General features: G+C 39.6%; 1 protein-coding gene across 3 annotated transcripts in view; it reads right to left on the reverse strand.

Moving 5' to 3' along the window:
- Positions 1 to 7,916: 7,916 nt before the first annotated feature.
- meis1a (Meis homeobox 1 a) overlaps positions 7,917 to 14,475 on the reverse strand; it is a 43,437-nt gene continuing 36,878 nt past the window's right edge. Inside the window, exons 10-13 of one of the 3 annotated variants that reach the window (XM_076728090.1) lie at positions 14,189 to 14,247; positions 10,796 to 10,885; positions 9,840 to 9,951; positions 7,917 to 8,698 (exon numbers count right to left, since the gene is read on the reverse strand). In XM_076728090.1, coding sequence (XP_076584205.1) covers positions 9,893 to 9,951; positions 10,796 to 10,885; positions 14,189 to 14,247 — 208 coding nt within the window. In that variant the 3' untranslated portion in view covers positions 7,917 to 8,698; positions 9,840 to 9,892. The remainder of the gene's footprint in view (positions 8,699 to 9,839; positions 9,952 to 10,795; positions 10,886 to 14,188; positions 14,248 to 14,475) is intronic. The other 2 variants (XM_076728091.1, XM_076728092.1) reach the window with 2 other exon arrangements.

Here is a 14,475-nt window from a genome sequence, read left to right on the forward strand (position 1 = left end):
TTAAAAACACGCAACCTGGGATATGAGGAACTTATGGTCTTTACATATGATCTTATCTTTTTTGGATATTTTTATATGTGCACCTTTATCAGCATATGATATTTGCCCTCTTTCATACTTTGTACTGCAGCTGCTGCACAACAATTTCCCTCAGGATTAATAAAGTTCAATCTGATCTGATATGATCTTAAGTTTTAGCGTTATGGATAGAGTAAGGTTCAGATTAATGTATTGAAGTTCCTCTCCTGGCATTGATTAAACCCATAAAAACTTGTCTCTGTTCATTTCATACTTGTGTCTGGAGATCAAAAGTTCTTTATTTCGTTCTCTTGAGAACAAAGTTTGTTTACACATGATAACCGGTTCATGTGTCTCTTTATCATGAGAAAACAAAAGTTTGTTTCATTTTATCACTTAATGCTTATCAGACAAAAGGAGTGCCAGCACGCATCAATGCCGCCTTAACAACTGTAGCAAGTTGTACTGAGAAATCGGATAACAAGATAGAGTGACTGGTCATCATGAAAAAGTAAGCTTTTCTTTTTTTTTTATCTCAAGTTAATTAATTAAAGGCTTTGATTCTCATATAAATTGTCCTTTAAATTTCAAATTGTGTTCGATTATGAAACTGAAATGTTTGCAAAATACCACAAACAAACTATTACATTTCTGAACAAAAAATTAATTTATAGTTTCAAGGTCCCACATTGTAGAAAGTGAGTTTTCCATTATTTTGAATCATAAAGCAGGTTTGGGTGCTGTATAAATACTGTAAATCTGCTGAGAAATGCATACAGTCTGTGTTCACTGTGCCTTTAAATGAGCTGTCAGGACTTGAGGTGATGTAACAGTCACCGCCCTCAACCGCACCCACCAGACTGGGCTTTTCAGTAGAAGGGCCTTAAAGAGACAGGCACTGAAACTGAGCGTTTCAGGCAGAGGGTGAATAGAGGTGCTACAGCAATGGACTGCATGAGAAAAATAATGTGTCAGCATGTAAAAATGTTCTGGTGAACACCCAAAATAGAGGTATGAACATGAAAATGAGCTTAATATGGGACCTTTAAGTACATTTACTCATGAACCTTCTGTTAAATATAATTTGGAGGTACTTCTACTCGTAATCATATTTAACACCCTGCGACGTTGTTTAGAAACTTAAATATTCAGTTTTCTGTTGGTTCATTCTCTGAAGGCCTCCCTCATCCTCATCTTGGCGTCTTGATGTCGTGTTTATAGACAAATAGTCTGTTGAGACCCCGCCCCCGCTAACGAGCCGAGCTAATTGAAGTGAATCCGATGGTAAATGAGTGAGCTGCAGGCTCTCATTAACCTGATTAATACTCTCGTTCCCCACAGCCACAGATTACACATCATTGTGACTAATTAGGTCTTCCTGAGCAGGAGAAATGAATCTGACCTGAGACCCTCAACCGGGAAAACACGAGAGGAATCGCTGGTGAAAGAAACGTTCAAACTGTGTTTTTACAGAGAATTTCCATCTGCATTTGATTACTCTTGTCTGATCACTCACTTACACTGAAATCTGTTTAAAACATGGCACATTTAAACCTAAGACACCTTAAAACTGTTTTTTATATTTTACTTTCCTGTTGTATTTGCCTCTAAATTTCTATGTTTTCTGATTATAAAAGGTCCATTTATGTGCCGCTCTTTACTTTGTCATACTTTCTTCCTCTGCAGATGGTGTGCTGTCGAACTGTAAATGTTTCAATTTCCATTTTCAGAGCACTTGTAAAGTTGAGACTGAAAGACTGACATGATTAGAAGCTCCAGAACAGCTGCTAAATGGACATTTTGGTGAAGCCGTTTTGTCAACTGCAGTTTCTGAGGCTAAGAATCAACTTTCAATCTCAACTTTCAGGCCAACGTGGCCAAAAACAGAAATGTGAACATCTGTAATCCCATGACAGCAGAGCAAACTGTGGAGGAAGATCACGAGGAATGATCAAAAGCCCTCGATCAGCTACTAAATGAACACTGTGGTTCAAGTTTATGTTTTATTTTGTTGTATTTGTTTCAGTATTTCTGCATTTTTTATTGTATTTTTATTAGTCAAAACAGTCCCACCTCAAGGTCCATTTAGTGACAATCTGTAGCCTTTGATTGTGTCTCATGATCGTCATACAAATGTAAATGTTTCCGTTTTTCTGAGGACTTTAAGGACTTCTCGTTCATGTTGGCCTGACAGCTGAGAATGAAAGATTGATACGATAAGAAGGTCTAGACCTCACCGGGTCTGTCAGAAATTACATTTATATGCCTGATTGTGTTTCTATTATCAACATAATGAGGAAGCTTTTTTTTCTAAAATATCTTATTTGTTTTCCTACCGTATCTGCTGTTGTTTAGGCACTCACTGTAAGGTTAAAGTCAGTGAAACTCATTGTCTTGTTAAATATTGAATTTTACTTAATTTATACGACTCAGGGTTGCTAGAACAGCCACTGAATTTGGGCAAGTTTTTATACATATTATATATATATTAGTTTTAGACAGTTTCTATGTCATTATTGTTTATGAATCTTTATTATTATTATTATTATTATTATTATTATTATTATTATTATTACTATTATTATTATTGTTAGTTTATATTATATTATTATAATTTTTTCGTGTTTTTTATGTTATAAGTTTTTATACCATGTTATATGTTTTATGCTAATTTGGAAATTAGCTCCAAGAGGCAAAAAACAAAACAATACCACTACTACTACTACTACTACTACTACTACGACTACTACTACTTCAACCCCTAATGCTACTGCTAATAACCTGTAGCTGACAGGTCCTGTGGTTTTTAAATTAACTGTATCTTCAGGTGAACGGATGAAGACTGTCTTTCATAAACAAGGTTGACTTCTTGCCCGCCAGATTGACGTGTCCCGTTGGAGTAAACTGACCCCCTCCTTCATCATCTCCCCCACCTTACCTCCTGCACTTCCTCTCTCCAGGTAACCATGATCCTCCCCTCCCCGAGCTTCTGGATCCTCTGTCCGACACTGAATACCTTCCCCTTTTGCCCAGCACATGGGGAAACACATTTAATCCCTTCTGAAGCAAGCATTTAATTAAAGGCAATAAATTATCCAACTTCGTGTTCAGTTCTCCTGGATCCCACAGATCTAGACGGCGAACAGAGAGGCTTTCAGGAGGAGGTGGGTGAGCTCATGGTGTCTGTTGTTTTCAAACTGAGTATTGATGGAGCAGCAGGTCACAGGCCCAGACCTGGAGGAGGCAGATTGATGTCTCCTTGGAATTTGGGTCTGCTCAAGCTAATGTTTGTTACTCGGGTACGAATCAGGAGCTGGTTTGTTTAGATAAACCTCGTTACCTCTGCAGGCTCACTGCCTGCAGCCAGAGAGGGTCATCCCCTGGGTACAAGAGCCCACTGCTCCTCAGGGCCAATTTATCACCGTCTGTACGGATCTATGGCATTCTTTCCTGCTGACAGAATACAGACGTTGAGAGCAAACTGATGCAGCTGAAAAATGCAAAGGATTGCCCCTCACATATCACAAACTTCACGTGAAATATCAGGGTTTCCCCAGGAAACTGACTGGCAGCCTGGGACAGAAGCTGTCAGGTAATTGGCTTGTTACTATCATGGATAGATAACTGAACACGTGCTGAAAGTCTCTGAATAAACTGACCGTTAACATTTGTCAATCAATGAAATGACTACAAAGAGAAACAAAACAACGATGAAGAGACAAAACCAGATCCGAATGACTAAAGAGAGACTTAAAATGACTATAAAGATGTGTTAAATTATTAAAAAGAGATGCAAGATTAAGAGGGAAAACTAATCCACAGATGAAAACAGTTGTGAGCTGCAGTTTAGGCTTGTATTTATTATTTTTTGTAGTCACATTGTAGTCACATTGTTTGCAGGATATAATACATAGATGATACTAACACACTGATTTATACACATCACATCTGATTTAATTTCCAACTGATTTCTGTGCATAATTTTTAATTTTTCCTCTTTATATTGTTGGATTTTGCTGTGAGCACTAACACAGCTGAGCCAAGATGAAGTCAAGCTGAAAGGAAACACTGGGAATAAAAGTCCAATTTAAGTGTGACTCAAACATAACTGTGATGGATGAGCAAGTTTTCTATCTTTAACTCATCTTAGCAGCAGAGGAAGTTATTTAACTTTCTTAAGGTGAATTGTTCCCAGGTCAAATTTTGGTGAGAGAGTATAGCTTTACAATATGATTTTTAATTTAACTGTATTAATCAGACAACTTAGCAGTTCTTACTCTTTCATAATAGTAGGTACAATGAAAACAACTGAGCATTTAATAAATAATAATAAATAATAAACTTTATTTAGAGGATAAGAGAAATACATTTTATACAAAGGATTTCTGTAAAAACTGGGAAAACTGAAATCTGGGAGAATAAAAACAACAACAACAACAACAACAACAATAATAATAATAATAATAATAATATAGACATAAGTGTATCCAACATAACTAAGAGAGAAAACTGTTAATTACTGTTTTAAATCTTTTAATTCTACTGAATTTTTTAATATAAAGAGTTGACTATTACACCAGTTTTGCAACTTTACAGTTTTGTTTCTCAGTACTGTACCATGAAGGCACCCAGGCAGTATTTACAAAAATACCTAAAGGTTGTTACTTCCTTGTTCCCTGAAGTACCAGTAAGAACCAGAGAGTATTTATTGGTTGGCCTGCGTACGTGATTCATACAAGAAAATACTCTGTAAATCACAGACTGTTTTATAGAGTATAGAAAATTAATTTTGTAACCGGTAAAAAACCACAGCGCTGCCGGTTTGAGTGCGACAGAGAATGAAGAGAGTCTGAAAAAAGAAAGAAGGCAGGTTATTTTGACTGAATTGTCACAAGCTAAAACTTTGGCCTGCTCGTTTTAGCCTTGATGATTTTGGCTCAATTGGCAAAAATTAAAGCTGCGAGCGGCAACAAGTAGCTTTCAGGCGGCACAGAGGTGAACAAAGTCACTTCAGCCCATTTAATCCCTTTTAAACAAAGTTTTAAATAACCAATCACACACTTGTTTCACTTGCAGTATTTCAATAACTGCTCACTAAAAGGTCCTCCATTTGGACACCTAACAAATAAATAATAAGTAAAAAATGTAAATAAAGTGAATAATAAAAGTGATAAAGTGAATGAGACCTTACAGTGAATTCCCATTACAAGAGTAAATATGGCAGTGAGTAAATAACAACCAATACAATAGGTTTGTAGACATTTCAAACGTACGTTATAGTTGTCACTAGACAAGAGATGACCCTTGACCCCAAGAGAAAGACACCGATTGGTTAAAAGTTATGGAAATGTTCGTCACACACATTTTCGATGGGCCTGTGTTTTATTTGTGTGTGTATGGGTTTGATAAATACACTAATAATCAGAATAAATAACCTGCCTGGACGCATTGCTTTCACTGCCTGAGTGATGTTGGAAATAGCAGCACAGCGCAGCTCCAAACAGTCATTTAAAAATCTTTCTCAAATACGAGTTGCCTGTTTATTTAGCTGTCACTTGTTGTTGTCACCACAGCTTTGGTCTCCCGAGCCTCTCCTCACTTCAACATGATGTTTTCACTCTTATCTTTTTGCATTTTTAAGTGAGCACGATTGATTCTTTGATGAGCGCTCACCATCGGCTGACTGTCTAATCACACATTTAGCTTTAAAAACAAGAGATGAAGGCAGTTTCCACAATCCCCTAAAGAGGGCAGTCAAACATGGGAGTTGAGGCCGCCGCCTGTCAGTCAGCTCAGAGCGAAGCAGAGGGAGAAGAGCAGCACTGAGGACGCATGTTTGCTTTAGCTCTCATGTTTTCTGCTTCAAAAATAAGCCACCAGGACCGTAAAACTCATCTGAACAAGTTCTGTGTCCTGCGGCCGCTGAACAGAAACCCGTTGAGTCAGAAACCTGGCTGAAAATCTGCACTCGCCTCAAATCCCTTCTTCAAATTAGTAATTGATTTTAAGAGGAAGATAAATGATCTCTTTTGTGGCCTCCAGCTTTGAAATGAGGTGTATCTAGGAAACTCCCAGCGGATTGGGAGAACACATCCATTGAGGGGGCCAACTGGAGCGTGAGGGGGAACTAATCTCTCCATTTAAGAGTTTGGAGCAGATTTACGTAAATCAGCTTTTTTTCCCCTCCTCCGTCAAATTCCAGGGGAACAGTTGCATCAGAGAGTGCAGCTCTGCAGGACATCCGACTGGAAGACTTCCCTCAGGATTGCATGTACACTGTGTGAAATGACGATCTGTTACGTGATTATTTTAAACCAAACTGGACAGCGGGGCGAGAGTCAGCTGCTGTTGGCACATCTGTACTGTTTTCTTCCAGGCGTCTCTTTCCTCTTCAAACCAGAGGGCCTCTTGAAAGTTATGAAATTAAAGTTGTAATTTTAGTTTCCCTTCAGTTTAGCTAAGGCCTTTTTGGCTTTCTCTCCCAAAATCCACAGGTTCCATGTATATGTATATATATATATATATATATATATATATATAGATATAGATATAGATATAGATATAGATATATATACACACACACACACACACACATTTCATAGTTTAGTTTCAGTGGCTTATTCAAAAATAAAACGTGTTGATATATGTTTTTAGTGGTTAAAAAGTCAGTTTTCTACCCCTGTCTGACCCCAGGGGAAATTCTTTATGTAAAGATTGCAACACTACAGTGGAAAAATACTCAATTTGAAAGAAAAGTAATAAATAAAACAAGTAATAGCTGCAAAGAGTTCAGCTCCAGATCTTTCAGTTTTCAGATCAAAGGAAAAGGAACAGAAGGAACGACGCAAAAAGAACCGATTAAGAAGCGAAGACAGAGGGAATTAAAGGGATGGGCAATGCTTTATTTTGTGAATACTGTCAGTTCTTAGGACATAAAATGTGAGCACTAATTCAGTGTGAAATATCGAGTGCAGTTGTACCCACTATTTGAGTTTTTAGAAGTTGGTCAGGATGCTAGATGGAAAACAGAAGAGTTGTTAAAAGCAGCCATTTCTATCGAGAGGGGACAAAATGCAAACATGTATTCTCCTGCAGGCCGACATCTCGCTGCAGTGTCTATCAGACCCGCCGATTCACCGTGTCGCTGTCATGGTCTGCCTCATCTTGATGTGGAAACAGTTAGCCATAACAAATATGCAAAGTTGCTGAGAAACATCTCAGGTAACAGTTGCAGTTTGGTTCAGTTCAGGCACCAAAAGTACTTGGTGAGTTTTTGGATCACGGTTTGGCGTAAATTAACTACTTCGTTAAAACAATCAACGTTGACTGTTGGTTTCACACAGGAATCGAGACCAGGTCTCATGTGTGAAAGGCCGACTCCAACCTCCACCTGCACCTGCTGACAAACTTTGTTGTCCTTTATACTACATCTGCCCTTTGCTCCCATTATTATCACCCCCTGCTGGTACTGCACCTTCATACACGCGTGTACTTTTCTGCTATCCTCTGGAGAATCATACTACATACTGTCTTAGTGTGAAGCTTAATCAATAGAAAAAGATCTGTAAAATAGTGCCACCAAAAGATGATACTGGATATTTTTATGAGCTTATCTCATGTTTTGAAGAGAAAATCTTAATCTTCAAGTAACCACTGACTCCAACGGTCATGTAAAGTAATGAAATGTAAAAATTTTCCCTTGAAATCTGGTGGAGGAAAACTAGAAAATTTCCTAAAATTAAAAGGTGCATAAATCTGCAAAGTGTAACGAAGTACAACACTTGAGTAACCGAGTCCCCACTTCTGATGTCAAGTGTTTGTACACACCAAACAGCTTCTGTAGAGTTTGACAGCACCAGGTGTTAATAATAAAATACTTTCACAAATCGAGGAACAAATTTGCTTCACTTTTTTATTTCAGAACTCAAACGTTTGTGTAGCTCGAGGAAAGAAAGTCTATGAAAAAAGACAAACACACACAGTGTGGAAAGTGAAACAGTACAAGTCCTTTTCTTTATACCAGTACGTTATGCAAAAGGCAGCAGCAGAGCACTTGTAAGGACTTGTCTCTCGTCCTCTGAGAGTCCACAGTAAACAGCGCTCGGTCACGTGACCTCTGCCGGCCATTTTTCAGAGCTTCTGTGTCTTGAAAAATGGTTTGTAGACAGGTCCTGTTTCATAAGAACGCCTCGGGAAATACAGACATCAGCTTAATATCTTCAGCTGGTGGAGAGGATGGGAAGGTTGATCTACTGGTGTCAAAATGTCCACTTGAGGCTTCCATAGTTGTAAGTCCAGAGAGTATCAGAAGGTGAAATCTGTTGGTCGACATGCCGGTATGCTGACATCGCAGGAAATTATCAAATCCAGAGACGCCACATTGACATTTGTGTCCTGTTCCAGAAAAATCCTCCCAAGTGCCATCAGTTCAGACACACAGCTGTTTATGATTCCTTCCAAGATCTCCATCTGTCCCCACGTTCTCTCTTTTGTGCTTCAGCTGGAAGATTTTAAGTCACAAAGTGTCTCCTGTGGCCATGCAGATGCAGCAGCTTTCAGGTGTTTACTTATCAGGCCAGGTAGATGCCCAGGGGTGTGGGGCTGAGGGTAGGACGGGTGAGGAGGCGTAGGGTCCTGCTCCACGCCTGCCAAGGAGGTCTGCTGACCTGCTGATAGAGTCCTGCAGAGAAAACAGAGAGTAACATGTCAACAGGAAGTTTACTTGAAAAGGAGACAAACTGAAGCACAGAGGGGAAATTTGTCCGACATTAGTCTGTCAGATAAGGTTGCAACTAACCATTATTTTCATTGTGGATTAATCTGTTGATCATTGCCTCAATCAATCAAATAGTTGTTTCGTCTATAAAATGTCAGAAAATTGTTGTAAAATATTGATCAGTGACTAGAAAGCTGGAATCAGAGAATGGAAAAAAGGAAGCCAAATGGCCACGGATTGGTCGTGTGTGTGTGTGTGTGTGTGTGTGTGTGTGTGTGTGTGTGTGTGTGCGCGTGTGTCTACATGCATGATTGCATCAGATCCCAGCTGACAGGTGTATTGTTTCCCACGAGCCATAAACTCAGTAATGGCAGAGGGAGGAAAGAACGCTTCTCCTGAAGACTCTTTAATTGTCTTTGGTCGGAGTGTTGCCGTCTGACTGACCACGTTCAGAGGAAATCCCTCCTCACCCCCCTCCTCCTCATCGCTAACTCCTCTACACTTCCTTTCTGCACATTAACATCCTCTTAATCTCTCCTCCCTACGCTGCGTTCACTGCCCCCCCGGCCTAATAATGAAAACTGCTTACAAAGTAATTGGACTCCGTGTAATCAAATAAAGAGATGAGAGCGTTCTGCGTCTCTCGCTAATGATCAGTTCGTTAGACAGAATATGGAGAGGATCTCAGAGGATTAATTGACCTTTAAATCAGATGGAAATGGATTTAATTAGTGAGGAGGAGCAGAGAGGAGGTGGTGATAGAATAAGAGAGATGTTTTGTCTTTTGTCTGCTGTTGTAGTTGTTTAGTTCACTTAACTTGGTGAATGGTGCTAGACATGTTCAATGAGAGATGTGATCTTGTATAACAGTAATAATTTTTTTTTTCTATGATTTCTAAATAGTTGCGTGTACATTTATCTACAATTAATATTAAAGAGATCACTGTCAATGGAAAGCATGTTGCAAGCAAAGGTGTTCAGAATTGACTGAGTTACCAGTTTTGACATAAACTACATCAATCAAGGCTTAAACAGTCCATTCACCCAGATTACACAAAAAACCTGCGTGAACTGGCCCTTTAAACACCTGACTTGTGTTACTCACAGTGGTTTCCTGGGACACTGGGCGGGTCCTCTAGCTGCAGGGTGGTGGTAGTGTTACATGTAGTGCCACTGTCCCTCCACACCCATTCCCATCCCCACACCACCGATAGGACCTGCAGGACGAACACAAAAACACACAGTTGAATCATCATCAGCTCGTCGGAGCTACTGAAAAGTTGACGTTTCAGGAGATATGTCGTTCTCACAGGACAGTGACGCCACAAACATGTGATGGTCTAACGAAAAGATTAAACTAAACTTGGCTGATGGTCACACCATGTGATCGCACACAAACAACTACTGGTCTGACATCATGAACTTTGGTGCATTCATGGTCCCCAGGTGGTGAATCCAGGGGGTAACACATGTCAAAGTTTCCTTTAGTTCAACACTTCAGTTCATGACAAGATATCTCTGTAACAAACGACTGGCAGTGCTAGCTGTACTTTGAGATTAATCCTGATGTAGAATGCTAAAATGCTAATGACTTATTTTGCCAAATTGTGGCATTGACTGGATGTTAACTGAACATGCTAAGTAGCATCCAGTAGCTGTTAACCTGCATGTTTATGTGTCTGTGAGCGTGCTTTGAGGTGAGTTCCACACTGTTTAGACTGACCTGAGCCTGAAAAATAGGGTCTGAGAATGATTTACACGACAACATAATTCCTACTTAGGCGTCACCCTCAGGACAAACTGCACAGGACGTTGTTTCTTTTTTTTTTCATCCATACGATTTCTTGATCTCTGGTCTGTAAGGATCATTGCAGGCTCATGGGACGGTTAGTGCAGCTATAATCTTTTATTTTTATATAATGCAGTACTTTAATGATTCCCTCAAATATTCTTTCAGTAAAAATGTCTAAAAATGTACCCATTTATTGGGAAAATAACACTAACACTGCCTCTACACTGAATTATTTGTGTGCATGTGTGTGTGTTTGTGTGTGTGTTTACCAGGTGGTCTGATTCCCATGTGTGTCTGTCCGTCCATGACAAAGCCTCCCATTGGCTGACCATCTGGGCCGTACGGTCCTGCCTGGCTCACTGCGGACACGGGGGGATATGACCCTTTTTAATTATCTCGCTGCCTGCTGTCCCATAGTGATGACATCACTCTCACATTCACACTGTAAGGTGGGGGACAGTATGACAGCTGCTGTCTTTACGAAGAAATCTGCATCTCGTTAGTGTTCAGACCTGATGATGTCTGTAAGTCTGTTCATCCGACTGACACTTTGGTCCACAGTTTACTTGAACTTCCCTGTGGATATTCCTGCTCCCCAGAGGATGAATATCAATGATCTGATGACCCCTGACCCCACCTCTAGTCCCACCCTTTAGGACAAAGTTTGCATTTAATGTTTTTAAATTTGAAAGTTTTCCAAGACCTCATATGATGTCGTGTGGTGAAATTTGCATTTCAGCCTCTAGGGGCACTATAGCAGGGTTTTAGACTTTGGCATCAAAGTGTATTTCTGCAGATTAAGACTGTGCTGCAGCCTTTGGTCTAAGCTGTTACAGCATGTTAAGGTTGTCTGATGCACCTGATCGGTGACCTCTGACTTTTTGAACCTCTCCACAGACCATAGTGTTCACCACAGGACAGTTGGGATGTAGGAAAGGTTGCAGGCAATGGTGCAGTTCATGTTTCATATTTGCTATTAATTATATTTCCACATAAACTCTAACAGCACCAGTTATGTCGTGTTTAAACACACTCCTGTCTTCTCTACACTTGTTTATGATGTAGTTTATTTTGCTTGTTTTCATCTTCCATCTAATCTTTGGAGGGAGGAGGTCATTAATCAATGATGACATGACTTTAAATGAAATGTGCTCGTCCTCACGGGGGCATTAGCTGGATAAGGTTTCATCTTAAGAGGAAGTGTTTCACTCCACATAGTCACATTCCCAGGGTTGAAGCCTTTAACAGTTTCCCATCGCTGTTATTTAGAAGTGTATCGATGCTTTTGTGTGGAAGTCAGCTCCGAGGTTAATGCCAACAAAGCTTAGAGGCCAAAAGGCTAGCAGTACTTAGGCCTTGCTTTAGCCCGGCTCCTATTTGTTTTAATCCCAGGTTAAAATGTTCAATGGAGTGGTCAGTCAAAGCGATTAGCGTCTTTGTCTGGAGCTAATCCTGCTGGGGTTTAGAGGCCATTCAATCCCAGAGTTTAAGCCTCTCTGTTCGCTTTAACACAACAAGGAGCCGAGAAAGAAAAAGACACCGCGAGTGGGGGGAAGTTCACCAGTGAGTCTCTAACTGCTCAAATTCAGCATGTTTTTGATTGACTGTTTACATACATATCAGTATTCCAGTCGGTTTTGGAGTATCCCGGTTTAGCGTATAAAGTCATCGTATCCTGGTTCAGAAGTTCGGATGAACCTTTACTCATGTTTGACAAAGCCGGATGTTCCAGCTGGAGGACTCCAGAACACTGTGGCGGTAAAGTCCTTATTCAGATTTCAGATAACTGTCTGCCATGTTTGCACTTGTGTCTACATGTTGACAGGAAAGTGAAAAACATGACACTGTAATGAAGAGGGTAAAATTTATTGTTACTCTTGTCTTTAGATGAAGAAGCCAAATCCAACAGGAAGGCAAACGGCGAACATATCCACACCCACACAGATGATCAGAAACTCTGGATACTGTTCGTCCTGAATGCAACGATATGAAAAAATAGGCTTGTCTATGTTTCGTGTAAATACCACATGGTCAAAACCAGGATAAGACTCACAACTGGGACACTGATGTGCATGTAAATACTCAAATATATCTAGATTTTACTAAAATACACTTCATACATGGGTCTGGAATAAACATCTGCAGCACTGCATCATATTTCATCCACGCAGGTTAGAAAAACTCCTTCTTTAGCTATAAAAGCAAATAGCAGAACAAATGTAGGCTTCAAATTTTCATCATGGCGACATATGTCCTCTTTGCTAACCAGGAAGCCAAAATGGTTTGGCTGAGCAGTGGCTCAATATTTGGCAGGTGTGACTGACGGACTCATGTTGACTTTCACAACATGACTGCCAACGCAGGCCAAAACTGGCTGCTACTCTGACTGATTCTTAGCCAGCGCTGGTATCACCAAAACCTAGACAGAAGTAGGGAATTCACTTCTCACTCAAAGTTAAACTACAGTCCAACAATAAAAAAACAAAAAACAGCAGGGTGGTTTTAGTGATATACACTCAGTCGAATCTACCACAGAAACAAACGTTCTTTGAGTCTTCACTTTTCAGGCCATTTTCTACTTTGACTTCACTAAAACTCAGAGGGAGATATGGCACTTTTTACTTCACTACATTAATCTCACAGTTGTAGTTACGAGTTATTTTACTTTAAGATTTTTACACACAAAACACATGAAGAACTTCTAAACTATGATGTTTTCTTATAAATTAAACTACATGTACAGATTAAGGAATTAGTCAATTAATCAATCTATTGAGAGAAAATTAATCGTTAACTTTTTTGATGATGGTTTCAGTCATTTTTCCTGTGAAAACATTTGATGGTTCCAGCTTCTCCAATGTGAAGATTTGCTGCTTTTCCTTTGAATCACTTGATAGTTCAAGATGAGCTCCACCTCAACTCCAACAGTAAAATCCTGCTTTTAGATGAATGCATGAGTCAGAATAATCTAATGATATCATATGTAATAGTAGAACAGTCACAGGGGACATTTTACTGCACTGAGTACTTTCATTTTAAATACTTGAAGTACAGTTTCCTGATTATGCTTACATACTTTCATTCAAGTCATGAATCTGAATATTTCTCCCACCAGTGCCTGAAAGCCTCGAGACCATAAATGGAAAAATAATGGATAATAAAACTGCCATTTAAGAATTGACATTTGAAGAAAAACAAACTGCATTAACAACATTAAATTAAAGCTTGTCACTCTGAACCACTCATCAGTTCTACAGTGTAGTTTAAGGTCAGGCTTAGTGGGATCCCTTTGAATTATTTGAAGAAATTTACGTGTTTTTTCTCATTTGTTAAATTTTGATCTTTTGAAAGAGCGACAGCTGTAGTCAGACTTCTTACCTACTGAGATCTGAGACTCAGGACTTTCTCAGTACAGGAAACTTTACAATCACAGTATCTGTTTGTCTATCTTCTGGGTTTGACTCGCTCTCAAGACTATAACATCTCAAATGTCAGACCTTCCTGGAACGCGGCATGACATTATCATGCATTACCATGTCACAAAACAAGAGATTTCATTACTCATTGAATATTTGGTTATTAAATTAAAAATATTTTCTCAAGGTTAAGGAATAAAGCTTTTTCCTGCTGGATGCAGATGTGGACTGGAGCATGAGACTTACCTGCTCTGTTGGACTGGTCGATCATGGGCTGAACGATCCGCCGCCTCGCGTTGATGAACCTGAGAAAAGGAAGAGACGGAGGGATGCAGAGAAACAGGAGGAGGGAGGAGACGGGAAAGACACAGTGACAGATTATAAATGAGGTGGCCCAGCACTGCGTGATTTCAGTGTTTTGTCTCTAAAGCTGCAGAGAAACCTCAACTTCCTTTCTGCTCACAGACCCGAAGCTCAGATTCACTGTGGGACATTAAACACCTCAGTGCACCAGAACATCTCATGTTCGTCTC

Source organism: Chaetodon auriga, chromosome 4, assembly GCF_051107435.1.
Source record: "Chaetodon auriga isolate fChaAug3 chromosome 4, fChaAug3.hap1, whole genome shotgun sequence".
Classification (NCBI taxonomy): domain Eukaryota; kingdom Metazoa; phylum Chordata; class Actinopteri; order Chaetodontiformes; family Chaetodontidae; genus Chaetodon; species Chaetodon auriga.